The sequence below is a fragment of the Syngnathus acus genome, chromosome 24 (assembly GCF_901709675.1).
Source record: "Syngnathus acus chromosome 24, fSynAcu1.2, whole genome shotgun sequence".
Taxonomy (NCBI): domain Eukaryota; kingdom Metazoa; phylum Chordata; class Actinopteri; order Syngnathiformes; family Syngnathidae; genus Syngnathus; species Syngnathus acus.
In genome coordinates, this window is record NC_051108.1 from 6859626 (window position 1) to 6887624 (window position 27999).

The 27999-nt window shown below is 46.3% G+C and overlaps 5 protein-coding genes and 1 long non-coding RNA gene across 9 annotated transcripts in view; 2 read left to right on the top strand and 4 right to left on the bottom strand.

Moving 5' to 3' along the window:
- Positions 1-27999, bottom strand: part of LOC119118353 — a 439862-nt gene that overhangs the window by 269433 nt on the left and 142430 nt on the right. The window lies entirely within an intron of this gene.
- On the top strand, positions 264-1549 carry dynlt1 (dynein light chain Tctex-type 1). Its single transcript, XM_037245307.1, has 5 exons — positions 264-347; positions 515-556; positions 916-1039; positions 1112-1189; positions 1395-1549. Exons 1-5 carry the CDS (start codon positions 327-329, stop codon positions 1463-1465), a joined length of 336 nt encoding a protein of 111 aa, XP_037101202.1. The 5' UTR covers positions 264-326; the 3' UTR covers positions 1466-1549.
- tmem181 (transmembrane protein 181) lies at positions 1562-6177 on the bottom strand. 2 transcript variants are annotated; one of them, XM_037245278.1, is made up of 17 exons: positions 6038-6177; positions 5251-5354; positions 5106-5173; positions 4844-4934; positions 4637-4755; positions 4448-4564; positions 4294-4374; positions 4104-4203; positions 3860-3990; positions 3704-3795; positions 3432-3489; positions 3257-3359; positions 3127-3178; positions 2973-3055; positions 2780-2869; positions 2638-2704; positions 1562-2556 (listed from the first exon to the last, which is right to left on the bottom strand). In XM_037245278.1, the coding sequence occupies exons 1-17, from the start codon at positions 6160-6162 to the stop codon at positions 2472-2474; spliced, it is 1566 nt and encodes a 521-aa protein (XP_037101173.1). In that variant the 5' UTR covers positions 6163-6177; the 3' UTR covers positions 1562-2471. The 2 variants fall into 2 exon arrangements, with proteins under 2 accessions (XP_037101173.1, XP_037101172.1); XM_037245277.1 differs by lacking the exon at positions 6038-6177 and adding an exon at positions 5596-5719 and having other exon boundaries at positions 1798-2556.
- On the bottom strand, positions 7398-19960 carry tulp4a (TUB like protein 4a). Of its 3 annotated transcripts, none has more exons than XM_037245243.1 (14): positions 19856-19960; positions 17983-18691; positions 14882-15010; positions 14635-14796; positions 14388-14568; positions 14135-14242; positions 13898-14064; positions 13607-13831; positions 13311-13542; positions 13086-13230; positions 12789-12960; positions 12612-12705; positions 9372-12520; positions 7398-9295 (listed from the first exon to the last, which is right to left on the bottom strand). In XM_037245243.1, the coding sequence occupies exons 2-14, from the start codon at positions 18232-18234 to the stop codon at positions 9179-9181; spliced, it is 5133 nt and encodes a 1710-aa protein (XP_037101138.1). In that variant the 5' UTR covers positions 18235-18691; positions 19856-19960; the 3' UTR covers positions 7398-9178. The 3 variants fall into 3 exon arrangements, with proteins under 3 accessions (XP_037101138.1, XP_037101139.1, XP_037101137.1); XM_037245244.1 differs by having other exon boundaries at positions 12789-12933; positions 13311-13545; XM_037245242.1 differs by having other exon boundaries at positions 13311-13545.
- mrps10 (mitochondrial ribosomal protein S10) lies at positions 20179-21609 on the top strand. The gene is made up of 7 exons (XM_037245300.1): positions 20179-20308; positions 20406-20458; positions 20690-20753; positions 20835-20974; positions 21114-21222; positions 21290-21379; positions 21456-21609. Exons 1-7 carry the CDS (start codon positions 20237-20239, stop codon positions 21540-21542), a joined length of 615 nt encoding a protein of 204 aa, XP_037101195.1. The 5' UTR covers positions 20179-20236; the 3' UTR covers positions 21543-21609.
- Positions 23391-27989, bottom strand: LOC119118323 (flap endonuclease GEN homolog 1). Its single transcript, XM_037245259.1, has 13 exons — positions 27723-27989; positions 27382-27574; positions 27142-27318; positions 26960-27070; positions 26808-26881; positions 26643-26728; positions 26292-26442; positions 26072-26108; positions 25908-25988; positions 25655-25785; positions 25495-25556; positions 24929-25078; positions 23391-24532 (listed from the first exon to the last, which is right to left on the bottom strand). Exons 1-13 carry the CDS (start codon positions 27881-27883, stop codon positions 23766-23768), a joined length of 2181 nt encoding a protein of 726 aa, XP_037101154.1. The 5' UTR covers positions 27884-27989; the 3' UTR covers positions 23391-23765.

Below are 27999 nucleotides of genomic sequence, written 5' to 3' on the forward strand. Positions count from 1 at the left end.
AAGCAATGACAAATTGTTTAGCACTGTTAGTGCTTATTTTAATGACGTTTTAGGGAGTGTTTTGCGTTGTTTCTGGTGCACACCTATCAGCTGTATATAAATTACGTATACATACAAAAGCACATTGTTTTCAAAAACTACTATCAATGTGGATGAATAAAAAAAGTTGTATACAACATCCTTAAGGGTGAAGGCGTCAGCAAAATTCGACATCGATTGGTGTGATTGGTCGTTTGTGCGTTTGTCTTATTCTGACGGGACCTTTGTGTAAATAACGTAACCGGAAGATGTGGACATAGCCGAGACACTTGGCTGTTTGCACCAAAATGGAGGAAGGTGAAGAAGAGGTATGTAATTAATATGCCCATCTTAATTGTAAGTAGGTGCAAAGAACATTTTAGGCTGAGAAGCTATTAAGTCGCAAAAAAAAGAAAAACGATTAAAAACATCACTGAATTTAATGCTAGCACGATGACGACGACTGAAGCACTTTTCTCATGTATCACGCCTACAGACTACGTTTGTCGTTGAGGATGTCACCAAGCTAGTAAAAGACGTAAGTTGAAATATATTTATATCCATGTATAGATAAATTATCTTATCCTGTGAGTTGTTTTTGTTACTAGCTAGCAAGCTAACGATAGCCTGTTCAGCAACATTTGGTTGCTATGGATACGGTAGCCACGCATGCGTAGTGTAATGGTAAACATTTTTTGCCATAGTAAAGAAATGTTTTTCATAATATTGTACTATAATGGTTTGAAAACAATTTTAATCAATATTCAATGTGATTGTATTTAATAAAAAATGGTAAACAACTATAATACAATCATAGTTTTCAATTGCCTTACCTGATGAAACAGAAAATTCTTATCACACCTTGATGGTACAGTATTGGGTGTTTTTTTACCGCAGTCTATAGAAACAACCATCGGCACGAGCTCCTATCAACACATCCGGGTAAACCAGTGGAGCACTTCCATTGTGGAGCAGTGCCTCAGTCAACTGTGCAAGCTCGGAAAGCCTTTTAAATATATCGGTTGGTGTTAATATTCATCTCCTAATCTCCCGTGAATTCATAATAACAGTTGTATGACTTTCTTCTTTCAAGTCACCTGTATCATCATGCAGAACAATGGGGCGGGACTCCAGACTGCCAGCTCATGCTTCTGGGACAATGCTACTGACGGTAAAAAAAAAATATATATATATATATTAATATATTATGCAGTTTGAGTGAAACAAAGAGGAAACGTGTGAAAATAACTACAGCACAATACATATACTAAACATGACCTGAGAAATTAAATTTGCCACCAAAAAGCTTTCAAACGGTAAATAGTTTTACTTTATTAGAGTCTTAAGCAGTTATTATCTTTTGTTGTCTCGAACAGGAAGCTGTGCAGTAAAGTGGGAGAACAAGTCCATGTGTTGCATCGTCAGCGTTTTTGGCTTGGCCATCTGAAGATTCACGTTTTTGGTCATGTCGACTGCATTTCTGTATGTCATTGAATAAAATGAGCCATTTGTGCATTGTTGTTTTCAAAGATATATTTTTTTTCCCTCTTTTTATTTGAAACACGTCAGGACCCGCCGTCTCGTTACAGCACTTGAAACCGACAACATTACATTCACATTGAAAGACGGGGGATCACTAATCTGTTTGACGTGAGGAAAAGGCACCGAGTCATTTAGAATACATGTGATAATATTCGTGTGCGCTCCCTGTAAACGTGGATAAAGCAAACGGCGGCAAATGTTTGGCATACCGGTGCATTGTATGGCGAAGAAAAGAACATTTGTATTCTATTTAACACACCCACGTAAAGGCTAAAATGATCAGACAGCAGTATGTTAGAAAGCTTGAACAGCAGTAGATATAAGTACAACAAAGTAAAAAATGTCAACAAATACATTTAAAAGAAAAGTGCATTTACAAAACTTTTTTTCCAGAAACTAAGAAATATGGTACTGTGTCTGTGATTTCTAACAAATGTGGCCTGGAAACGCAGCTTTGGCACTCACACGGACGGATGAAGCGTTCACGAGCGTCGTTGCTTTTAACTTGTGATGTCATTATTATGTCACACGCCGACAACCACAGCGGTAGTACAGGCGTCAGTAGTTAAACAGAATGCGTACAAAATGGAGATTGTCTTTACAAAACAAAATCCCTAAAATTTGCAATTCCTTCATAATTTCCCATATATACTCATTTTAGTTTCTGTACACTTCTTTTCAGAGTGACCCTATTACTCCTTTCTAGTGAATATGCGCTCGTCATAAAGGATAAATAAATCTCGCAATTTGACCCCCCCCCAAAAAAAAAAAACATGCCTCCATTTTCAGTAGAATTACAGTATAGTACATTTCTGGAGAAGTGGTCATTTTTTTAAAAATATACTTGTGAAAATTTCTTATTTACACATAAACATGATGCTTTTTTGTTTGTTTAGTTTGCATCTACCACATCAGTCGCTGTCGCTCTCATCTTGGAAGTTGGCGGTAGCTTTAATGGCACGTCCGTTTTGTAAAGGCATTTCCTCATATTCACTCCTTTGGAAAAGACAAAAGGGAAATCAACTCATATCAACATTGGACATTTCTGGCCAAAACCAGGAAGTTGAGCAGACGTACCCGTATATGACATCATCATCTGAGTCATTCAGCATGGAGAAAGCCGGATTATCCTTGAACTGGGAGTCTTGACAAATCAAACCAAAATCAATCAATCGACCTATTATCAATCTGATGAGAATTTTTTTTTTCTATAACCTACCATAAAGGGCATTTTTGGAGGGCGAGTACACAAATGCTAACGTGTACAAGTAAAAGTTAAGCAGGCCGTAGAAGGACAAAAACTCGGCCGGTATTTCTCAACGTTAAGGACAGTGACATTAACATTTAAAAAGTCTTAACACAAAAATGGATGGAAAGAATGTTTGCACATCACGCTCAAGTTGGAAGGATATAGTTTTGGTAGTGAGTGGACAGCTCGGCCACAAAATTGTCCTGGAGCGCTTTGGCACCGAACCTTAAGTAAAGAATGACCAAGCTGCGGACAGAAAAGAGACAGCGAGGTGTGACCGACTTGGAACCGAGCCAAAGACTGATGAGCGCTTGTACCTGATAGCAAGCACCACAGACGTCAGTGCTGTCAAGAACTTGAGCCGCAGATCTACAAACAAGTCAAACCCAAAATGAATACAATGGAACATCGGTTAACCGTTTTATGTTTGTTTTGACGTGAGGAAACCTGAGTAAGGCATGTTCTTGAGTTCCGAGCAGGCTCTGACAATCAGGAAGATCAGGTAGAGGATGTAAAGGATGACGATTATCAGGAAGAACAACTTCATAGCCTGGGAGGATGCAAGTTTGGATGAAACAGAAAACTCTTTCAACTGTGTCAACATGTCTATGACATAACCCACCTCAAAGTTCTGAATGTCCACTTTGTACTGATAGGTGGGGTCTTGGACTTCATTGACCCTATTGAGAAAAGAAATACTTTCTGTAATTTATATATTTGTTGTTTTAAGCGATAAGGGACTAAAAAAAAAAAAGGATATATATTTTTAAATCATCTGACAATCAGTTATCTGATTTTTTTTTGGTCATCCAGAGATTCAAATTAGCATCAGTTGGGTATTTTTCTTTTACTGTGAAAGGTTAGGGTTAGGACAGATAAACAGATAAAACCTACGTCTGCCATATGCCCAGCGTGACAGCCGAGAGCCACAGAAGGCCCACGATGATCAACTTCAGCAGGTAGAAGGTCAGGCATCTCCGCTCGCCCTGCGGCATCACATTTTATTCGACTGTGCGAAGGCGTCAAGTGTGGCGATGACACGGGACTCACCTGAACACGTATGCCGTGGAAGACGCAGAGCCAGAAGAGCAGCAGAGCGCAGAGGAACAACGCCTGGAAGAAGGTGTCCAACATACCGGGGAACCAGCTATTCACCAGAAAGGACAGCGGAAAAAAGGGATCTAGAAGGCAACACACGTTTGTCAAAGTACTCCTGTGGTTGCATTAGTGAAATAAATGCTGTCATTTTCAAAGCAGCCTATCGGTTATTAACACATTTTAGAAAAGGAATTACCGTTGTAAAGCAGCAGCAGAGGCAAAAGGATGGCCATCCATTTCTGCTCGATGCCCCAGTCCCGCATTGAAAACTTTCTCAGCGAGTGAGCAAAGAGACACTGAAAGTAAAAAGAAGTAAAGGAACGGTTGAAATGTCTGCTGGCTCACAATAGTCCTCATTTGTCGAAAAATAAATAAAACACCCTTACCGTCACCATAAAGGTCAACACCACAAAGACAAAGCGGAACCAAATCTCCACTTGGGAAAATGTGGGGTTGTAGGTTTTCCACTAAAACACACGCATTGCTCGTCAATCAAACGGCTGACAATATTGTTATTCCAAAAATGTGCGCACATCTTACCACAAAGTTGACCTTGAGATCGTACGTGATGTTTTCAAGGCCTCTGAAGCTGACCGTGACCTGATACTGGTTGTAGTCGAGGTAGCTCAGATGTAGCACGATGATCTCATCGCATTTCTGGAACAAGTTCACACCGGTGATGACAAATTAATTTTGGTGTGGGAGGGTTAAGGAACGGTTGATACTCACGGCGCCGCAGTGCAGCGTTCGCGACTTGCTGCGTGCGCTGCTGATGTGCGTCATGCTGGCGTCCTGCATCGAACCCTTGAGCTCCACGATGATTTCAAAAGGCTGCTGAAAGTCGCCCACTGCGGCAGAAGACAATGCGTTAAGCGGAGCTGCCGTGTTTTAACACCAAATAGCGAGCAATTGTCACAAAATGTTGCATCTTCTTACCATTAGTGTGCTGAGCCTGAATCACGCAGGTGAGCCACAACTGCTGGTGATATGTGGTCAGAGGGGGGGACTTTAGATTGAAGGGCCCAGTCTGAAAATACAGAAGTGAGAAATTCATTCATTTGCAATTCAGAAATAAATAAAGATGATATACTGTACCAACACAACTCTGCTGTTTTTTTCCTCATAGTGTTCCTTTGACCACACGCAGAACTGCTGTAGAAAAACTTCAGTACTTAAGTAGAAACTTTTGTCATCTCACCTTAACTGAGACATTTTTTGCAAGAAACGGATCCCCATTGTACACCTGCTCCGAAAGAATTTTTGGACCTATTAAAAAAAAAATCCATTAAATATGTAGCAGTTCACGTTGATTTATTACTTTGAGTATAACAGACAGCTCTAACCTGCAATTCCAATTAAAACTGTGAGGGCGAAACAAACGAGGAACACCATGAAGACCAACACGAAATGTCTTTTGGACAGAGTGTAGAGACGCATAGGCGCCAATCTATAGGGAGCCAAAACAAAGACATTAAAGATGCCATTTGAGCTCTAATATTGGCCAATAGACTGTAAAAATCCACGACTCGAGTATGTCAACACAGCTAGCTTCCCGACATTAACAGCGCTACCGGTAGCATATGGCGCATCAAGACTACTAGTTTATAGCACTTGTCATTTATAAACATATGTTTAACTATATAGTTATGAATTGGCACGTTTCTAGTAAGACTCAACGTATTACTTACGGCTCCATTTGTGCCGTTTTCCAAAGAAAAGACGCTTTGATGGTGAGACTACATCCGTGTTGAAGAAGCCAACTGAGCGAAAACAGTAGTGTGACGTCATGTAAAAAGGGCGGAGGTAGAAAGGAAAGCTTGCAACGTCAGCCTTTTGCTTGAGATTTTTGATTCGCGTACACATATTCGATACATTATTCATTTTCATTCTATGTGCTATTTTAAATATAATTATTGTATAAAATAATTATCTGCGGTTTTTCTATTAAATTTTGACATTTTAAAAAACGCATTTTCAATGGCCGTAAATTATATGTAGATTTTTGGTTTTTGTTGTTCTTGCCCGCCGCAAACATCAAATAAAAAATAAATAAATAAATAAATAAATAAATAAATAAATAACATCACTATCCTAAAAAAAACGCCTTGCCGTCGTACGCAAGTGGGGCACCTGTAAAAGCGCTCATCCCGGTGGGGTGTCAGTTCCTCTTTCAGCTCGTTGTAGACCTCCTGGACCTTTCTGCAAAAGTGCTTGAGCTCGCTGTAAAGGGGGTTCTCCAAGTAGTCGCTGTCCATTACGGCCAGTGTCGTGCGGATGCTTGGATGGATAGGTGGAGGTGGAAAAATGGCGATGCAAAGGGATGCAGAGAGAAGAGAGGTTAAAAGCTGCGGCAAAATAGCTCGCCTGCTGGTTGAATTGAGTGTACAAGCAAAGCGGTTTCCTTTGTGAGGGCTCAATGGCGAAAGGGAGAAAAGAGAGAGGAGAAAGGATTCAACAGATCGGAGGCGGATGTGGAGTAAACGCAACGGTCACATGACTAGAGATCAGCACGGCGGACAGCGAAGCGGCTGATGACGTCTCACCCCACGTTTCACCCCAAATCATTGACGTCCATTATAAACGCAGGCGCATTGAGTGTTGATGTACAGTGGAGCCTCGGTTTTCGAACGTCCCGGTTCTCGAACAAATCGGTATTCGAACAAAAAATTCGAGATTATTTTTCTTCGGATGTCGGGCGAAATTCGGTTGTCGAACCTCGCGAGATGAGCCGAGAGGACCCGCATGCCAACTGACTCCGTTCGTTATTACGTTCTCGTTACTCTGAGGATTGCATCAACTCTAATCATGCCTTCAAAGGAAGCAAGTGGGAGCAGTAAAGCCATCTTAAAACACAAAGACGCTCCTAAAGCAATGCGACAGTGAGCGCCCGGCGTGCTGCGGTGGCGCGATCGGACCAAATTAAGCTCCCTGCGCACTGAGGTCCACTTAAATTTTGGAAAGTCCATTAGGACTTTGAAAATATTTTCTAAATTTTAGCGACCGCTCTGTCACAATAATGCGACCAGCGCGGTGCAGTTGCGCGGTCGGCGGCGCGCAACGGTTGCGCGTTCGGCGGTGCGCTGCAGTTGCGCGATCGGACAAAATTAAGCTCCCTGCGCACTGATGTCCACTTAAATTTTAGAAAGTACAGCAGGACTTTAAAAATATTTTCTAAATTTCAGCAACGGCTCTGTCACAATAATGCGACCAGCGTGGTGCAGTTGCGCGGTCGGCGACGCGCTACGGTTGCGCGTTCGGCGGTGCGCTGCAGTTGCGTGACTGGACAGAAATGCGCAAATAAAAAAATGCTTAAAAAAGGCGTTTTTTTGGGGGATTGGAACGGATTAATTTCTTTCCATTATTTGTAATGGGAAAATATGATTCGGAATTCGAACGATTCACATCTCGAACAGCCTTCTGGAACGGATTGTGTTCGAAAACCGAGGCTCCACTGTATCTTTTTCAAAATTATTCTTCAGATTGAAAGACCTTTTTTGGCAACAAATATGTTTTATTCAAAAGATGCTTAACATATACAATTATAAAATAATTTACATGACATGCCTTACTAATCCATTCACTAAAAACGTTCAGTCACCAAATAGTCTAACACCTACAAATACCAAGCACATACCTTTTCAAAAGAAAAGCCAAATCCTGCAGTATCTACATTTTGTCAAAAAAACGCTTAGAAGTCCACATTGGCCTTTGTGAATCCAGAAGCTTGCACTTCGTGACTGGTGTGACATTGATGTGAACATGTCAGAGGCCGGGAGAATGGACTCAACAGATGCAACGGGTCGAAGCGTGAATAAACACACAGGAACACACAACTTGACAGTCTACTCTACATGCCCCCCCCCCTTTCAAAAGTCACAAATTTGCCCCAAAACCTCACAATTGTGGCAACACTAGAGCATATGCAAAACAAAACAAATAACAAAAAAGTTGCGTAAACTCCACAATGTACAGTATGATCTCATAAATTAAAAAAAAAGTACAAACCAGCAACTTGAGATGCTGAATGTAAAAGAAAAGTATTAATATGGGCCATCAACCAAATGTTTTTTTGTCCAGAGAAAATATTGCACAACTAAGCATTATTCATTTTAGGCTCTTTTCATTTCTTCACAAGAGTGTATTTTGGCACAAAAATTTTGACAAAGTTGTATTATGAGGAAAAATATTCTTGCATGAATTAAGATGGAATTGTACTTGACCAAAGTTGCAATACAATGACAAAAAGTTGCATTACTGGGAAAACACAACAAACCATATTTGGAGAATCGACCCACTGGCTCCATCCTTCGTTGGTGTTATGACTTTGAAGACAAAAATAAAGTGAATAAAAACATGATTTCAGTTTTTGCGTTGAACAGTATTACAGCATTGAAACACAGTGGCAGAAGTCACCCAAGTCTCTTTACACAAAAATCATTTGAGTAAGACTGATATGTCTGAGGAGATTGTGAGAGTAACGTAGAAAAATATTCCCTGCACCTCGTTTAAGTGTGGTATTTAAGATTTGAGGGTGGGCGAGAGGGTGAGGGGGCGGATCGGGCCCCTCGCTGAACATGCACTTCACAGAAGTGACAACAGGTGCCGTGGCCGACATCACAGCGACATCACAACTTAGTCTCCCGAATGAAAGCCGCGTGTTGACAGGATGGGTTATTAGGAAAATAAAATAAAAATAAAAAAAAAACAAGCAATGGCGACGATTTACAATGTACAGTACGCATAACTTAATCCATGTTTCTTCATCCTTCAATGGTATGTGTATTGCAAAAAAAAAAATTCTCCTATTCCAACGCCAGCAGCCACAGGTATAAAACGTGTGAAGTGACAGTAGCAAAAAAAAAAAAAAAAAAAAAAAGGAATGACAGAGCGAAAACAAAAGTCCGCCATTTTGCATCACAACCACCTCCTAAAAGCAAAAGCAGTGTCATCTAGTGGTGAGTGTTGTACAGCAATGGATTTGAGTGGCCAGTAGTACCTAGGTGTGCTCTGGGGGGAAAAAAATAACAACAATCACCAGAGTGTGGTTTTCAAGTATTACTACTGCTCCATTTGTTTTTAAATAAAATAAAAAATAAAAAAAATTGACAGTTTCCTCTCTTGGTTGTCTAAAAGCCTCTAGTCGACTAATTGAAGCAGCGTTTATTTGCATGACGGTTGCCGAAAGGGCAGCCGGCCCGGCAACCGCGACTCAAGTGGCAGCATCGTGTAGTGCAGCGTCTTCTCTGTGGAGCTCCGGACTGGGGCGCCGTCTCATTTGAGGCGTTGCGTAACGTTGGCCAAAGCCACCGCGAAGGCCTGCACGGCGGAGAAGGGATACTGAAAGTCCAGGATGTAGGCGTTGCCGTCGATGCGGCCGAATTGCATCACCTGCAAAAGACAGCAGAGGGCAAATATGTGAGAGTGCCTCGAGCATCTCATATTACAACGCAGTGAGGTTTCTCACCTGCCTGCCCTCGAGTTCAATCTGAAAGTTCTTGGCGGACTCCTGCGTGACGCGACCGCCAAAGTCCAACTGGTAGACCTGCGTGGCTTCATTCCACAGAGGCTGTTTGTTGGCCATGACGTACACGAAGCCCTGGCTGCCCAGCCCTCGGTCCTCCTTCTCATTGGCCTTGCGACACCTCATCTCCTCCAGTTCGCTGGCCGCCCTGAGGTTCCTCTTGGTCTTCCAGCCTTTTTTCCCGCTCTGGCACTGGTTGAGGAGCTCGTCCCCGCTGATGAAAAGCTCTGGCTCGCTATCCGAGCTGTCCTGGAACTCGCTGTTGGCGGTGGCCTTGCTCAGCTTCTTGGCCTTTAGCTGCTCCTTTGGTCCTTTCACCTTCTTCTTGTCCCTCCCTCCCAGCCGTGGGCTGGAGATGAGGGCGTTGAAGTCCCCCAGTGCCCTGCCCTCCTTTTTGGACTTGCTCCCCTCAGCCAGTTGCGGTACGTTGGCCTCCTCCGCCCTCTTGCGGTTCTTCTTGCTGAACTTGTCCGAGCGAGGTGGCACAGGGCTCTCGGCTAAGGACAGCACTTCCTGGAAACTGTCCCCGGTTTCTGCCATGCCGTCTTGTAGCCCCGAGTGGTTCTGCAGTTCCGCGTGTGATGGTGGTGGGGGTGGAGGAGGCGGAGGCAGCGGTGGTGGTGAGAGAGCATTTTTGTCTACCATCATATGGGAAGCTTTGGGCGGTAGGGGCACAGCAGGACTGGTAGAAGGGGGGCACGAGTTGTACGTACCCCAAGGTGTGTGGAGGGCGATGGGGGGAATGGCGAGCCCGGAACCGGGGTACATAGGTGGTAGAGGGCAACAGGCCAGGTTGGTTAGATTGGCAGGGTAACCGGCAGGTAGGACAATGGTGGCATCGTGCTGAGAGAGAGACACGGGGGCGTCCACCTCTTTTGGGGAGGAACAGGGTCTGGGTGACGTGAGCACTGCGGGGTAGGCAGCAACTTGGGGATACTGGAGAGAAATCTGGTAGCCGGCTTGAAAGGACCCGGCGCCGGGGGTGGTGGGCGACCTGGGAGACAACATGTAAGGCAGCCTGGACACGTCCAAGTGCTGAGCTGGGCTGAGAATAAGCGGCGGTGGCTTGTGTGGTAGCGGATGGCCGGCGGGGTTGAGCGTGGCACCCCGTTCCTGAGGGACCCACACCTCCTCCGTGGCGGCGGGGTCCCACTGATAGGGAGGCGGGCGTTTAAACAGCAAGCCTGACGCATCATTTCCTCCCAAAGCCAAATGCCTGAGGGACTGATTGAGCGTTTCGTCCTCGGTAAACGCTGAATTAACATAATCAACGCGCTCTCGGCCACTGCTCGCTCCCAGCGCTGTGGGTCCGGGTCCTTCCAGTGAGCTGAGCAGGCTGTAAGAGGACTGCGACCCCAGAGGGGTGCCGCTGTTGGAGTGTACGATGACTGTGCTGTGCGGCGCACCGTTCCCGGGAGGAAAATCTTGCCTGATGATGGTGCCCCCCGCTATCCCATTGGCGCTGCCCGGAGCCGTGACTCCAACGCTGGACCCGCTGCTACACTGACTGCAGGTGTATAAGGCAGTTTGCACCCTCTGCTGGTAGGAGGCCGCCAGTGCACTGTTATTTTTAGCTTTTGGCGGTAGCGGTCTGGGCGGCTCCATCATTTGGGACACTTTGAGGGTGGCCTCTCGGCTGTTCCTCCTGAGAGTGGCGTGGATGAGACTGCTATCCAGCTTTTGTCCAGGATTCCTGCCGCCACTCTGATTGGCCGGGTCCGGATACGGGGGAGGGTCTCCGCTCGGTATGGAATAGCGAGGTGCGGTAAGTCTGTTGAGTGTGGCGGAGCTGTAGGGCAGCTGGATCTTCTTGCCTTCTGCCGAGGAGGATGAAGAGGAGGTGACCCTGAGGGTGGCGGAGCTTCCCGGCCCTTGCAAGCTGTAGACGTTTTGATTGCAGACGAGACGGGTTCGAGGACGACAGACTTCTTCCACGTTACCGCTGCTGTCAAAGGTGGTGATTCGCTCGTAGCCTAGCGGTGTGGGGTACTGGCCTTGGTGCTGACTTGGGGGATAAAGTTGGATATCTGCTTTCTTTGCACTCAGATCACCAGGCGGTGGCGTTCCAGAGGAGTTCCCAATTGTTCCCGATAAGGCGTTTGAGGGCACGCCGGAGGCCGACATGGAAGAGGGCGCAGTTCCAGGATAAGGAGGAGGGGGATTCATTTTACTTAGCTCCAGCGGCGCGCTGAACACCACCGTGTCGGCTTCGGCCAGCTGCGGACCCGAACGCGTGGTCTTTATTTTCAGCAGGGTCTCATGTTCACCCGCAGCTCCTCTTTCAACGAGATCAGATGGCGGGTGAGGGATCTGGATCTGCAGCGCCCCCGTCGGAAGCACTGAGGTCTGTGCTGACGACATGGAGGGGACGGGGATTTGAATGTGAAGCTGCTGCTGCTGCTGCTGCATCTGAAGCATTTGTTGCTGCTGTAGTTTTTGTTGCTGCTGCTGCTGTTGCATCTGTTGGAGCTGCTGCTGAAGCTGCTGCTGTTGTTGCTGAAGTAGTTGTTGATGTTGCTGCTGTTGCTGCAGCATCTGTTGCTGCTGTTGCTGCTGGAGCTGTTGTTGGTGCTGCTGTTGTTGGAGCTGATGTAACTGCTGCTGATGATGATGAGACTGCGAGGCTCCGACAGTGAGGCGACTCATGTCCAGCCCTCCAAAGATGACCTGACCAGGACTGGTGTATCGGGTTGGGACCGTGTAGTGGGCTGTAAGCGCGGCGTCTTGGCTTTGGTCGGAAGTAGCAGAAGCAGAAGCAGCAGCTCCAGGAGAAGTGGCCGTGGGGTTGCTTAGAACATCCAGCTGAACATTTTGATTGGCGAGCAGGGACTGGACCAGGCCGATACTCTGGGCGGGGGACATGGCCTGGGCGGGACTGTGGATAGGGGCAATGGGAATGTTGACCGTGCAGGGCGGGTTGTCGTCTGCGCCCCCGGCGGGGCCCGACACGGGCAAGTCGTCTTCGTCCTCACTGAAGACATTGGGGCTGAAGACGGGCAGGTTGATGTACTCCATGGAGATCTTGCGCACTTCCGGCAGGTAAATTGTCATCTGTCTGGGCTGCAGGTGGAGGAGGCTGGTTTTGTAGATGACTGAGGGGAGACAAGGGGGGGAAAAAAATCAGAGGAACATTGTCACGACATCATCCGAGAACGTCTTCACGCAAAGGCATCGATCGATTACCTGCACCGAGGTTTGTTGGTAGAAATGCAGCGAGGCCCACAATCTTGAATTTTGTTCCCCAAATATTTGATGTGACCTGAGCAAGGTAGTTTTGCTGAAAGAGTTGCATTAAGACACACAGGTCAGAAATGGGTCATCCTTTCAAAGCGCTTGTTGAATACAAAGGTGACGGAGTACCTGAGTGATGTCATCTAAAGGGAATTCTCTCCGCGTTAGACTGGGCGAGCCAATGGAGGGTTTGCGTATGGGTAGACGTGGTGACCTGGAAACTTCCTGGGCGGCGCGAGAGAGTTTCGGCGATTTCCTGGGATCGATGTTGATTCTGTTGGTAAAGGGACAAACTAAGTCTCTACAGAGAAGGTAGCAAATGGGAAAAGGGGGAAAAGATGATTTAAGCATGCAGTAAAGCACATTCCGTTACGACTAATGACGTCAAGCGAAACACGATGCACAAAAATAATCATAATTGCGCACCTGGGAAGCTTGGGGGACTTACTGCCCCGGGATATCTTTGGAGACTTCTTGCCGACCCAGTCGTCGCTGAGCTCGATGTCGCTGGAGTCGGAGCAGTTGCAGCTGTCAATCATCGCTGATATCAGGCTGTTGCCATATATTTCATCTGGCAAGAGAGATGGAATTTAAAAAAAAAATAGATGGAAGACTAACTAAATTGTCATGTTAATAAGTCCCTCCCCTTACCTGTTTTTCCATCCGTCTTGGGGTCCATAATGACAAACTCCGGCCGCAATTTACTGATGCGTCGACCTTTTAGGATGGGCACCAGACCGCCTAAGTACTCCAAGTACAACGTGTAGCAGGGCCCGCCCACTTCTGGGTTGTCCTCCGTGCGCTTCATTGTACAATGCAGACGCTCATTGCCAGCTGTTGGGTAGCTCACAAAGTCAAGCATTTTGTTGGGGTCCGGAATGGGCTGCTGGGGTGGGGAAAGAGGCGGGGTCAGGTTTTGTTGTCAGTGTCACGTCATCCGATCTTACCCTGATGGTGGGGATGAAGGCGGAAGTGACGTAGGAGCAGAGACGTGACGGCATGGTGAGCTTAGCCACGTCTTTCTCCTCCTTCACGGCCGTGGCGATGACCTGCTGGCAGAGCAGCTGCAGGTTGGCAACGCGGTGCTCCACCCGCACTACGTAGAGCGCCGGCCCGCACGCCAGGAAGAGGCGGCTGTCCCGGTGACCCCAGCAGAGCGTGGTGATGGGGCGCTGCCGGGGCAGGAGGAGGAGTTGAGCTCAGCACGTTTCACACAAATATTTGTCGCTGTTGATCACCTGCGCTGGTGTTTCCAGTGTGTAGATGTGTTCACCCCGGACATTATAGAACTTGACCATGGCGTTCCTCGTAGGAGAAGTACAAGAGGGGTCGTGAGAGAGGAGCGTCTTCTCCATGCCGGCCACCGACAGAAGGTTCCCCTGCGAGCACCACTGGACGACCACATCTGCGGGGGAGAGAGTCGGGTCATGAGATGAACTTTCAGAAGGGGGGGGGGGGGGGGGGGGGGGGAGTACCTTTCAGGCCGGTGCGGATGAGGGTGGGCGAGAGGTCATCGTAGTTGTTCATCAGGCTAATGTCTCCAGAAGTAAAGCTAACTGTGAGCAGAGGTTTGTGGCTGCGCACTGTAACGTGAAGAAAGAAAAAAATATTACGTGCATAAGTCGGGATGAGAAGCTCACAGATGGTGGCACATCTGCTTCCCTGCAGCACGTAAATAAAACAGCCGGATAACGGCACGTCAGCACGCCATTGAGTGAGCGAAGCAACCTTGCTGCGGCGGGTAGTCGTCGGAATCTGTGTCGCTCTCGCTGCTGTCCTCCACCAGGAAATTGGGGTAGTTCCACGACATGCTGACGATGCCGTCCGACTCGTGCAGCAGGATGTGGGCTAGCATGCGCCCGTGGCAGTCCATCACGATCACCTGGCCGTCGGCGGTGCCAAACAAAACCTGCGCGGTAATGGTAAAAGCATTAGAACACGAGTGTCCTGGGAAATTAGAAGCGTGCGTTCCTACCTGCTGGTCGTCGGGCGTCCAAATCCCGCACGTGATCTGACTCTCCAGGTTGATCTCGGATGACCAGTGTCTCTGCCCGCTGACGGACCCCACCAGGACAAAGCCGTCGCGATAGGAGATGAGCGCCTGAGTGCCGTCGTGCGACCACGTGAAATCGCTCACCTGTCGAGCCACACCGGTTTGGAGTTCAAATGCTGACAACGCACGTCTATCGCAATTCTAGCATTTGTACTCGGTGACCTCTTACCTGAGCTCCGCGGTCGTTGACCAGCTCTACCGACCAGCGGCCCTCGTATTGGATCCAAACAAAGATGCCGCCGTCGGTGTCGCAGGTGGCCAGTTTCTGGAAGGGCTCGTTCCATCGCACCAGGACCACCTTGGAGAGAGACAATGAATGAATGAGTCGGACAGACTGCTTCAAAGCGCTCGACACGTGGCGAAACCACCAGTGGTTACATTAGCGCAAAGCTAAGTTTAGCATTGAACTCCATCCAGTCTATCATTACGTGAGCTAACCTCATTTTGAAAACTCCTCGGAGGAGCTGTAATTGTCAGACGCATGACACTCAATTGAGGTTTTGTGACAAAAATAAATGGAGCTCAACAGAGGAACAAGACGCTGAGCGGTAAGGACACCAAATGTCACCTCAAAGAACCCATCGCCATCCCCAAGCGCTTCCCTCCATTTTCTGCATGTGTTTATCTGCCTGTTCTTCTGTAGCGTGACTCAGCCTTTTCCCAGAGGAATAATCCCAAGCGGGCAGCAGCTCTGCTCTCACTCACTCAACCAAGCACGTGGGCCGTACATGCTCCGAGGCACAACACAGGGCACGTTTTAGCCGGGGCTTACACTTTCCGAGTGTGACTCCGACAACCGCTAACGTTTCAGTGGAGACCTTTTGAGTTGCTCTGGTGTCAATCCATCACCTGGGTATTGTTTAATGAGGATAAAGATCAGGACTGTACGACACTGATTAACTCTTCGGGGGGGTTTGAAGGATTACACTAGACTGATGCAAAAGGGATGCTGTGTCACTAACAAGTGAGTTTGAATACATAAAATTGATGACGGGGCATTATATTAATATTGCGCCATTATTATGTCTTATTAAAGATACAGTCTCTGGGCTTAACATTAGCTTCTTAACTTCCAACAAAAGGACCAGATGTAAATCAAAAGGGACCAAAAAAAATGGCACCACGTGCGCCACATGTCGTGTCCCGCACCATCGTCTGCGTCAGGGTGAGAATAATCTGCGCATGTGAGTGTAAATTTAGCAGGGTGTGGAGATTAGTGCGCGCTGGTCAGGCATCCCACGGGGGAGACAGCTGAGCACCTCGCCAGGAGAGATCGGACGTCACATGGAGACAGACAGGATAAGGAGAGGGGCGGGGCGTGGAGAGATCCAGGCGGGCTGCTAAGCTGAGTTAAAAGAAGAGGGCAAATGAAATCAAGGGGTCAGTTTGCAGTCAGCAAAAGTGAAAGGACATTGTGAAGGTTCAGCATCACAGTTGCAGGAGCACGAAGGTCCATGGCAACATTGAACGCTGGCAGGGAGCCCTTTGTGTCAGCCAAAAGAAATTCATAGTCTTGGCTGGTGGACAGAAACTGGGCATAAAAAAAATCTATACCAAAATTATTTTGCCAGTTCTACAACACAAGTGCCCGCTTGGATAAAAGGGGATTAATTTGGATGTTTCCAATAAAACCCGATTGTGAGCCGAGCCGATTCTTCATTACTGAAAAAGTGAAGAGCAGCTGGCTCAAGAGCAAACTGGGAGAGAGTCAGAGGCCGCTGATTTGGACAAGATATTAAATCAGATGCTTAACTCAATATAAGAAAACTGCTGTGCTGTTAGAAAGAAAAAAAAAACAGGGAGAGCGGAGTTGGCGGAAGGGCAATGGGTACAGGCTTTTTTTTTTTTTTATGTCAAATGGAAATCCAAAAGAGCCTCCATGCGACGGAAAATCTGGAAAAAAAAATATGCGAGAAGACCTGACACGGCCGTGGAGCTTGTTATACAACATGTCCTCTCCGTGGCTGGATTAGCGGCGATAAAGCTGTTCGTATTAAGCGCGGCGCACGGGTCAAGTGGTCAGACAGGTAGAGAGCACATGAATGATTTAAGGTGCAGGGAAAAAAGGCATGAAAGCCGAATTGATTATATTTGACTCCTCATCAAAGTGACAGAACGCTTATTATCATTTCTGTTCTTTGACTCTCTCTGCCCGCTTTCAGTGACTCATTCCCAGATAAAGCCGCAAAGTAATCCGTCAGGCGTGACAGGCACGATGGGTTGATCAATTTTCATGATTACGACTCAGCGCTCCTCGGGCGTGATCGAGGAACTTCCGAATCAAAAGGCTGCCGGCCACGCAGCGTTGTTTTATGATCGCGTTTGTCGGACGAATCGGCGAGTCGCATGCTGATGAAGCTCTCCGGCATCCCGCCTACAAAGCCTACGGTACAAACGCAAGCCTATTCCGGGTTTACTAATCCCGACTAAAAACGAACGGCATGGTTTGATGCAAATATCGCTTGAGGGTTCTTGACTTGCATGCCAAAATGTGTCAAATGCGACAGAGCTAAACTCCAGTCCAATTATCTTGTCATCAATCACGAATAGCCGTACTGAATACGAAAAACAAAATGTGTCGGCGCGGTTCCTATTTTTGCTTGAAAGGAAGCGAGCGTACTGCCAGACAAGGCAGCATAAAGCTCCACAATGGCGTTGTCAAACTACTCCTCATATATTCCGCGCTCATTTAGAATGAATAGACGGTGCAAGGAGGCTTGTCAAACGAGGTGTTGATCTATTTTGAATCCCATCCCAGAGGGATTCTTACGTAGTGTTCATAAAAGGCGGATAAAAATAATTCCCATCTTGTGTTTTTCAAGCGCGGCACAACTGACAGGAGGTCAGGAGGCGGCGGTATAAGTTAGCAGTCGCTCATTAAAGTTGACGGAGTGAAAATGGGCAGCTTTTCTCCCTGTTGACTGTCAGCCTGGTCGGAAACTAGGTCCAATTTCAGCAGCGCTCCTTTTGAATGGCGTCCCCTTTTAATTATCTCTGACCCTGACTGAAGGGGACTCGAGACATAGGAGAAAGAAGGGGGGCACTCCAAGCCATGGTAGCCTTACTCATCGACGATCGCCTTGAGCAAAGCTCGACCTGGAAAAAAAAATCAAGTCAAACAGCTCGTATAGGGACAGTTATCGGGTTCTCGCAGAAGCTGCCGATACCAGCCACCGACACTTACTGATACATAAAATATTGAGTAATTAAAGTATTGTCACCCCCCCCCCCCCAACAATGATCAAAATAAAAAAACATGTTCCATTTTACCTCACTGTTGTGCCCTCTGAGGTTGAAGTTGACCCTCTGAGGGGTCGGCCGGTCCCGCCTGCAGTGACTGGATGTAAAAGTGACGCCGACGACGCCTCGGCCGTTCCCAGTGGCCAGCCAGCCCTCCTCGTAGTAGCGTTTCCGGCACACCGGCTTCTCTTTCTCGCTCTTGGGCACGCGGCCTTTCCAGGACAGGCACAGGATGTTGGAGTCGCTGCAGAGGACCGAGCCGTGCTCCACTGAGGCGAACATCCCTGCGGTCGTACCAGGCCAAGCTACCCGTGGGGGCTCGTGCGGGGAGGAGGGTCCTCCTTTCAAGAGTCCTGTGCTGAGGTTAGAGGTTCAATGAATATGAGACAGCGTTGTTGCATAGAGTCCCCGGACATCTGTGAAAACCTCTGCGAGGGTCCAAATAATATCAGAAAAGTCGGAAAATCCGCGTTGGGAAGGCACTTGTCATGACTGAACATCCAGGAAGAAATGCATGTAAACCGCTAATGAGTCCGCTCAGCATGTCCTGCGGCTCGCCCTTGATCCCAGCGCTACTTGTGTGTCGCCGCCGACGTGCTGCATCCTCATCATCCGATCCTGGCGGCGCATGTGAGAGGAGGAGGAGGAGGAGCAGGGACTCCTCTCCATCAGCTGTAAGCCCGCAAGAGCTCCGCCCCTCCCGGTAACGTCATAACGCCGGCAAACCTTGGGCATCCCACTGTGGCGAGCCAAAGGAAAAACAGACCAAAAAAAAAAACGCAGCTCCATTTAGCAAAGCTCATAAATAAACAGTGACATTTGCCGCGTAACCACTCGACTGCTTGTGTCAAATATTGATAAGGTGGCCTAAAGTAGCCCTCGTTTCTCAAGTGTTTTTCATAAATGTTTTTACTGCAATTTGTACTTTACTACTGTGTTGCAGAGGATTCTTGATAGACTACAGCTCCATCCAATAGGCAGGTTTACTTATTTTTAAATGGAGTCGTAAACAAATTATCCCTATACATTAGTTATTGAATACATTTAATCTAAAAATTAATAATTAAAGTCACGCTCCATCCGGGTAGCGCTGCAAATAAATATTAATAAACTGGCCTGAATGGCACCCTCATTATCCTTTTATTACTTATCGCACGTTCTAGTTCCATGACTATTCTGCGCGGGGGAAGGATTTATAACGACTTAATGAATAATTGAAAAGACTCGTGTATCATTTTGGGCTCCGCTTTAATTAGCACACGCTGATGGACCGAGGCGCCCCCTTTGCAGCTAAACGCACATGAGATAAACAAAGCGTGAATAATAATTGCGTGGTAAATCATGGGCATTGGTAAAAAAAAAAAAAAAAAAAGCATCTTTTCGATTCAATTAGAATCATATGAGAGCCGATAGCCCAGATCATAGCGTAGTAGAATAATATCACGGTGCGGAACAATACAATGTCGTTAAAATGATGCTAGGTTGAGGTAACTCCTTGTGAGATCTGTGCATCAAAACATGTCGCCATTAGACAAAAGCCCTCATCCACGTTTTTCCTTTCTGATTTTCTTTCAATTGTGCTGGCGCGATAGATACACGCGCTTGTTAACCTTTTATTGTCATCATTGGAAAAAAATGGGGGGGGAAGAGACGGCTAACCATCCCGCTAACCTTAGCTGATCCAGAACCAGCCAAGGCGGCGATCAAGGGCTGTCCATCCGCCGCTGGCACTGCTCGCTATCCGGCTACTGTTAGCGTGACAAGTCGACTACCTTTATTCTGTATTTTTTTTTTAAGACCTAGCCGCCTAGCTGATTTGCATAATTGCGCGAGTATCATTTCTTGCAAACTGTAGGGTATATTGTGAGTCAAAGGGTAGCCAGCAATAAAGTGTGAAGCATACCTCGGCTGTTGTCGCTGCTCCCTGCTTGGTCTGCGTGAGCCGAACCGGAGATCTGTAGGAACTGGCAACAGGGCCCCGACAACTGGGTCACGTGACGGTCACATGACGCTCGCTTGTCACGTTCAAGCCTCGTTTGAATCAACGACGTCGTCAAAGCACGAATAACAAAGCACGTTCAAAATGTCGTTCATGTGGTCATGTAAATACTTTTGATTTGCAAATATTTGAGTGTTTCTCTCATAGTTGTCAGAATGAGGTTTCCCCAGTTTTACGCGTACGGTATTGGGTAATTGCCTCTGTTGGTGTAATGTACCTTCCAGGTCACGCGAGGGCAGCAGTGCGATACGTATTGCTTCCGATTTCCCATACTACTCTGAAAACATGGCCGCTTCCATGGCGTTCCGAGGAGAATTTTGCTCCTTGGCAAGGATACTAGGCGGAATATCACATTCGGTAATCTTTTTTTTTTTATTATATACATTTGGTGTAATGGTGTAATTTGGTGATCGTTTAAAACCTAGCGTCTGTTAATATGCGCATGTTTTTTCAGGCACCACAAATTCAGGGTCATTGTGCAGGACACCAGAAATGGCCCACGATTCGGTATGTAGCATTGTTCTAAAAAATTAACTTAATCGACTATTAGTCCGTTTTTTGTGGCTCTATTTATGCCAGCTATTTAGTGAGTGACATGCAGATCAGTTAAATGCTCTGCGATGTACACAACTTATTTTCCATTCATGCATTTACTATGAATAATCATTGTGGTGCATGTCAGGATCCATTTGGTTTGCCACACACCCTTTACATTTTTTTGCATTTAAATCTTTGCAGGTGTCCCCTCCATCTGAGCCAATCCTTCCACACCACCACATTATTTTCATCAAAAGCTTCCCCCGTGAGTTGTATCACAATCCACCAACCTTTGAAACATCTAATTCATTTACCCAGGAAGCCATTCTAACGCTTCACTTTTCAGATCACCGTGACGGAAGAGCCCGACACACTTTTCAAGAAAGTTACTGTGCTGGTGAAAGGCCACGACAGAGCAGTTTTGGACAGCTATGAGTATTTTGCCACTATGGCGGCCAAAGAGCTTGGCGTCACCATTGGGAAAGTGTGAGTCATGGCAATATCTATGCAGACTTCACAAAGTTGTTGTGGCAAAAATGGCATTCTGCAAATATAATACAAATAAAAACAACACTGCCATGCTGTCCAAAGTCTAATTCTGTTTTCTTCCCTTCCTCTTTCACAGTTTTGAACCTCCTAAAGACATGGAGAGGTTGACACTGCTCAAGTCTGTCCACATCTTCAAGAAACACAGGGTTCAGTATGAGATGAGGACACATTACCGCTGTATTGAGGTGAGATTATGTGATTACTGGATGTGGGATGGTATTTAACGCTTTATAACTTGGACTTTGTTTGTAGTTGTCTCATTTAACAGGCTCCACAGCTCGGGTGTATCTAGAATACATCCAGAGGAACCTTCCGGAAAGTGTAGCCATGCAGGTGACCAAGGTGAGTTGGGCTCTTGCTTTATGCTTGGATCATTGATGTGTTCACAAGCCTCATTAATGATGCTTTTTGTTACCAGGCTGCAATAGAGAAAATTCCAGAACACATCCAGGAGCCCATGTGGAAGGACGAGCCCACGGAGGGAGAGCAGAAGCTCAGTCAATAATTGTACACTTGAACCAGTGTGTGTGTCTGTCTTATTTTATAATAAATTAAAAGGGTTCTGCAAATTACATCTCAATTCATCTCAAGTTGTTTTTGTATTAAAACTCAATATATGGGATTATTTATTCTGCAAAGACACCACTAAAAATGTGAGACCAGCATACAGTGCTTTGCAACATTTATTAAAATATTAATTTACAATATAATGCATATGCACATGCATTTACAGTGCACATAAGTACATTTTTAATGGGGGAAGTTGCCCCTGCCACTGCCTCGTCGTTGGCCATTCTGAATTTTTAAATTGGCTGGCAGCGGTCACGCGCCCACCTTTAACGTGATGGGACATTGCGCTTCCTGTTTCGGGTGTTCGGACAATGAGTGGATGGTCTGTTTGATGGTTGAACCAATTGTATCTCTCCAAACAAACGTTCAAGTTCACCAATTTAACATGCGCGTTCGCCAGAGAACATTATTAAACGAAATGAATAAATAATAATAAAAAATAAGACACGAATGGTGTTTATTTTTCAGCAAGACAAATGCATGACTATTGTCCTCAACCTACATTTCTCTAACGTCTCAACAATTAATTGTTGAGTTTACAATTGTAAACTGGTATACAAAACACAAGTGCCCTCAAAACAATATTTACATCCAGAAAAGGGCAAAGGCACGTGATGAATTCAAACACACTTGTTGACATGAAAAAAAAAAAAAGAGTCCAAAAATGAGCATGACCCCGCTGCATGACGTCTACGCGTGGTTGCGTAAAATGATGACTTTTACGCATGGCTCAGAATGTCCGAGAGCTTGTTGATGTACTCGATGGTGTACTTGAGGGTTTGTATTTTGGTCAGAGGCTGGCCCCTCTTGGTGTAATCCGGCGGCAGGTACTCCCGGAGCTGGTGCAGAGCCTCGGCCAGACTCCTCATCCTCATCTTCTCCCTCTCGCTCGCTTTTACGCGCCTCTTGGTGGACATCTTAGCCTTGCCATGCGCCTTGGAGCCGGTGCAGGGACCTCGGCGTGGAGACCCGGAGACGAGCTCCCGGTGGCCTCCGTAGTAGAACATCTCCGGCGAGGAGCACATGGAGTCCACAGAGGAGAAGGAATTGGACTCTGGAGAGGAGCCCGAGGAGTGGAGCTGTTCGCCGATGTTCCAGTCCTGTAGGATTTGGGACGTTGCAGCACTGAGGTCCATGTTGAGGAAAATCAGCATCCAGAGATGATGACAGCAGACGAGCTTCTCTGAGGAGATGACGTTTTTATACGCGGGCGCATCTCCGGAGGTTTATGGGTTCACAGCTGAGGCGGAAAAAACGAGTTCAAAGCGAAGCGCAAGTGGCAAAATGCGACCTTTGCAGAGGACGTCGTTCGTTCTCACCGAGGTGCGAATAAGGCTAAATAGGCGGATAATGCGACAGAAAGACAAATAATTAGATTCCCTTTGTGGGAAATGAGCCTTTAAAGTCTGCACGACGACAATTATCAGTTTGATGTGATCTCCCTAATGAAGGGGCGGGCCCACGCAGGACCCCTAGAACGCTTGTAGACCAGAGTCTTGCAGGTCAAAGCTGTGCTTGTGCTCGAATTAAAATGATAGACAATGAATTAATTAAACATAATGCAAAAAAAAGAAAAAAAATCCAGTAAAAGTATCATTCAAATTTTCAATTGTACTTAAATAATTTGAAACGTTTTCATTAAGCATTTAAACAGCAACAGTTCAATTAAAAATGTGATATTTCATCAAATAATCTAAAATGATGGTATTTAACGTATTTACACACATACTAATAAATTCAACCGAGTGTTTATTTCTGTCCACGATCCATTTCTTCCAAGCACTTGAGGTGTTTTAAGCTTTTATTAGGACAAAGGATACATACAAATAAGGGGATGGGTGGACACAAGCAGGTGAGTAGAAGTTTATTTGGCCATGAGGATGCAGCTGTCACCAAGCTCATGCCAGACCTTTTCATGTCTGAAAAGGTGTGTAAGGCCTCACTCCTGAATCCTGATGAAGGGGACCAACAGCAGAAGGCTGTAAAACCAACAGCTCGTAGTTTTCTAAAGGAGCGTGTGTGTTTAAATGGCACTTTCTACACATACACACTGAGTGTTTATTTTTCCAATTGCGCCTTATTTGAAGTCAAGGTTTGAAGCCAGAAAGCTGACTACATGATGAATTTCTACTGCATTTTTAAAAAAATGTCCAGCTTCTTACTTAAGGAACTTGAGCCTGAGTCTCTCTGCCAGCGGCAAAGGGCTGTCCCCACAAACGACCGAATCGTCACTATCTAACACAACGATGGGGGACGCCGGGGTGGGAGGGAACACATCATTGATATCGGCCTGGATTTTCCTTGGTGCTCTTGTGACATAATCTCCACTTTGCAGACTTTGCTTGCTCTCGGTGGTTCTGCGAGGCAGCACCTGCCGGTTCTCCTCATCGCTATCCTCGCTGGATGAACAAACACTCACGCACACGCTCTTCTTGATTTTGTTCACCGGACATGGCTGCGAGTGGCACCTCTGCACTTTTGTGGATGCTGATCTGACAAATTTGTACTGGTGAGGAGGTTTTTTGTCCACCTTTGGAATGACTTCACATGATTTTTTGATACCACTGCCGTCTTTATGAGGGGATTTTAAAATTGGTACGAGGAGGCTTAGTTGATTGGAGAACCTATTTGGGCACTCGGGAGCCGCTTGAGGCGGCGGGGTGGCCGTGAAGGAGAACGCGTCCCAGTCAATGTCGCTAAGATGGAGCACGTCGATGGCGGCTGCTGAGGAATCCACCTGAGAGCCGTTCTCAGTGAATCGTTGATGCTGTTTATGGCTCACGGGCGTTTCCGAAAGCAACGTTTGCGGCGAGGTTGGAAGGGCCTTTTCTGGAGGGGCGTTCTGAAGGGTCATCTGCGCTAGGAGCTCCGAAACACCATCGGGATTTTCGGCCATCTTCTCCTTTTTACTCTTTGGTTTCCGCTCTGAAAGAGACACCAACAAATTTGTAAACATGTATTATGTCCATTCCCACCTGCTAGGCAAATAAATAGCCTTTTTTTTTTTTTTTTTGTTTTTTTTTTTACTTGTTTGTGTTACGGCGCAAGGTGAAGCACAACCCCGATAGACCCGGCAACACCTCACGGCTCCATCTGAGTCTTTGATGTGCGCCGGCCGAGCTGTCAAACTAACATGTTCGGGTGTCGGAGCAGCCGTAACGGCCTCGCTTGCAAAAACAAGCCAAGGCTCCGTGTGCCTTTGATCGGCATGGGAAGAACTTGGCACGTCTGGGTACGGAGGAGGTGGGCGGGGCTCGGGGGCCATATGAAATCCATGGCGGGATTTCAAGCGATATCAGGAAGCTTGCAGTGTTGTCTTACTTTTGGTCTTGTTCTCTTCAGCCAATGCTTTGTCCCTCAGGTAGTTCTCCACCACCTCCGGGAAGGCCGCACGGAAGAGGTTCTCCTCCTCCACCGACCTCACCTCACGCTGATCCTCGGCGGGCCGATCCTCAGGAAACACGTAATGATCTGGGGGGTGGGCACCAGGAAAGGACAATTTCTTTCAAAGCCTTTTCAAAGAAGTGTTTTTTGCAAGTCTTTTTATTCATATAACTTATTAATATTAATAATTATATTCATAAAAAAATAATAGATTGTAAAAATGACATGATTTTATTTTGCACACATTCTCAAGTTGAAATAATAAGAGTCGAGCTTGTTAGTGAGCTAGACTTGCGTTTGACAGATTGCCCAGCACGGGGAGGAAGCCACTTTAGCACCTAGCGGCCGTTGCGAGCGATCTGCCACCTCTGAAGCGCACCTCACAGTCAGTCACTAACAGCCCCCCCACACACGAGACCCCCCCCCCCCCACCACACACACACCCTAACCTCACCTCTGATCCACTCAGGCCGAGTGGATCTTTTGCGTGTGTTTAAACTTGCCTGGTGTGCTCCAGATGACTTCGAAGCAGGAAATTGAATTCCTCACGCGTTGTTTAAAGATCCTTTTTATGGGACATGGGGGGTTGGGGGGGGGGTAAGGATTGGAAAATTTAAAATCCACATCACAAAAAAGCATTGAAATATTTAAAATTTTAAGGACCTAATGGGCTTGATTTGCGATGACATCATCCAGCCACACTTTCTGTTCATCAGCTCCGTATAGGTCATCAGAACTAAAACCTTCTCACTCGTGTAGTGCTTTGGCCACTCCATCTTGTCAAGAGCAAATTTCTATGGGAAGATGAAAATAAACACACTTTCATGAGAACAAGAACCAAATGATGAAAACAAAAAAAAAATCCCCAAAAGATTTAAATCACAAATGAATAAAAAATGGGGACATAATGAATCACCTGCATTGAGAGCATATTCGGCTGCCTCCTTTTAAAGTTTTCAACAGGCTTGTCCTTGGTTAGCAGAAACTCGTTGATAATCTAGGGTGGAAATTGAAATTCAAGAGGCGTTCTAACACACCAATTCAACTGTTTGGAAATAAAATCAAAAGCGACAGTTGGACCTCTGTAAACGGGAACTGTGGACTTGCCAGTGTTTTCCTGAAATGACAAATGCAAGGGAACAATATTAATACTGAAAGTACAAAGTGCCTCAGAGTGTCCACAATATTTTATTTTAAATTATTCATATATTATTTTATTTTATTGCCCCCATGATGATAGTGAACATTATATGTCCCTGAAATTGCTGTCCAACCTGTCGTTATTGCAACCGCTACATACTTTTTGATATTTGCTTCAAGGGACTTGGCTTGGCGGGCCCGTTCTAAGCGATGCCAATCACATGGACACTGGTAGTCAAAATCTTGAGGTTGACAGAATTGCTGACTGTCGCAAAGCACACAGCCGCTGCGTTCGTGACCTTTGGCTGAGCCTAAAAAAAAAAACACGCAAAGATGAATACATGGTCAACAATGAATTACTTGACAATTATTCATGATGTGATTTTTTTTTTAGCTTGAGAAGCCTCCAGGAAAGACTTGTATTTAACTTTTTCTTTTACTTTGAATACACATATTTGGGACGTCCAGAGACTCTTATCTGGTCTGAAATCGGAGGTGCAAGCTCACTCACCTGGATGTCGACATATGTGGCAGTGGGGAAGCTTCTTCACGACTGCCTGAGACAGGCACCCCGGCTCGTCCTTCCACCGCATGAACCTGAGCGAGTCAGCACATGGGACATCATCGCACCACTCTGTTGCCTTCATAGTGGCGCTTGTTTTTTTTTAAATTCCACCTCTGCAGAAGCGTTTGGCCTTTGATGGTCTGGATCAGCTTGAGAGCTTGTTCTTTACCGACACCTGGGACTCCCTATGGGAGCGTCAAAAGACGTGCGTTAACAGAAGAAAAGAAGGTGCGTGTGGTTTGTTGAGGACGGGTGATACATACCTTGGGAATGTAATCACATCCAAGGAGGATTGCCAGACCGACAAGATTCTCCCTCGACAGGCATAGCTCTGTTTGGACACGGGAGGTCTTGTAGCAGTCCACCTGGGGGTCCTAGAAGGGAATTTTCTTTTTTTTTTTAAATCTCAGTCATTACTCTCAAGAGATCTCATAGACAAACATACCTTGGAGTTCATATTGAAGTTTCTGTAGACGGTTCGTGCTCCGTACAAGAACACATCTCCATCATTGGTGATGCAACCATCCACAAGACCACATGAGTCCAGGTATGCACACATGGCTTCCGCCTCCCCTGCGGCAACCACCCATGGCATTCCCAGGTAGTCAAGCATCTCTGCACACTGCAAAGCACATTATGCATACACAATGACAATAAAGTTCTATAATAGTGTAAGCAAACAAACCTCTCTAAGAACTGCATTAAAGCGCCCTCTGCTGGTGGAAGTTGAGGATTTAGACCCTTTTTGGTTCCCTCCATATCGATTTGCAGTCCTCTGGCTCATGGTGACTGCTTTCAGTTTAGGGGCCTGCCCTTCCATGACGAACACCAGCTTCACCCCCATAAGAATGAGGGACGACACCCGGAAAAATAAATTCCTGTGTAGTATCGTGGTAAATTTAGTTATCTGCATATTGAGTAACAATGTGGTTGCACAAGTGTGCACGCACGCTGTGTGCAAAATTAAGCAATCACATTTAAACTCATGAATATTAGAAGAACAACTATACTCATCGACAGTATTACCTCAAATGGGGCTTCGCAACTCTGCCCATCATTGCTTGGACGTGCTGGGCCTCGCAAACCCACAAACTGAGGTCCACCGCCAGTCTCTTACCGGACAAACTGTACAGCGGCACCGACTCTCTCACGGGCTCGACAATAGACCACAAGTCATGTACACCCATTGCCACATAAATATTTGCTTTATATGTGGTAAATGAGTGGGAAATTTCCAGCGACGTGATACATAAGACAACAATAATGCGGTCGTTGTTTTTCAAACTGGGCGCCTCTAAGGCTG

Coding starts and splice junctions, on each gene's coding strand:
- tmem181 (XM_037245278.1), bottom strand. CDS start 6,162: ATGGACAGCGACTACTTGGAGAACCCCCTTTACAGCGAGCTCAAGCAC. Junction 5,174..5,250: donor AGTTTTAATTGGAATTGCAG/GTTAGAGCTGTC, acceptor TTTTTTTAATAG/GTCCAAAAATTCTTTCGGAG. Junction 4,204..4,293: donor TGTTGACCTTTATGGTGACG/GTAAGGGTGTTT, acceptor TTTTACTTTCAG/TGTCTCTTTGCTCACTCGCT.
- mrps10 (XM_037245300.1), top strand. CDS start 20,237: ATGGCCGCTTCCATGGCGTTCCGAGGAGAATTTTGCTCCTTGGCAAGG. Junction 20,754..20,834: donor TTTCATCAAAAGCTTCCCCC/GTGAGTTGTATC, acceptor TTCACTTTTCAG/ATCACCGTGACGGAAGAGCC. Junction 20,975..21,113: donor GGCGTCACCATTGGGAAAGT/GTGAGTCATGGC, acceptor CCTCTTTCACAG/TTTTGAACCTCCTAAAGACA.
- dynlt1 (XM_037245307.1), top strand. CDS start 327: ATGGAGGAAGGTGAAGAAGAG. Junction 557..915: donor TCACCAAGCTAGTAAAAGAC/GTAAGTTGAAAT, acceptor TTTTTACCGCAG/TCTATAGAAACAACCATCGG. Junction 1,190..1,394: donor CTGGGACAATGCTACTGACG/GTAAAAAAAAAA, acceptor TGTCTCGAACAG/GAAGCTGTGCAGTAAAGTGG.
- LOC119118323 (XM_037245259.1), bottom strand. CDS start 27,883: ATGGGTGTACATGACTTGTGGTCTATTGTCGAGCCCGTGAGAGAGTCG. Junction 27,575..27,722: donor GTTGCGAAGCCCCATTTGAG/GTAATACTGTCG, acceptor GATACTACACAG/GAATTTATTTTTCCGGGTGT. Junction 26,109..26,291: donor CTTGAAGCAAATATCAAAAA/GTATGTAGCGGT, acceptor TTGTCATTTCAG/GAAAACACTGGCAAGTCCAC.
- tulp4a (XM_037245242.1), bottom strand. CDS start 18,234: ATGTTCGCCTCAGTGGAGCACGGCTCGGTCCTCTGCAGCGACTCCAAC. Junction 14,065..14,134: donor CATCCGCACCGGCCTGAAAG/GTACTCCCCCCC, acceptor TCTCCCCCGCAG/ATGTGGTCGTCCAGTGGTGC. Junction 13,832..13,897: donor CACTGGAAACACCAGCGCAG/GTGATCAACAGC, acceptor CTGCCCCGGCAG/CGCCCCATCACCACGCTCTG.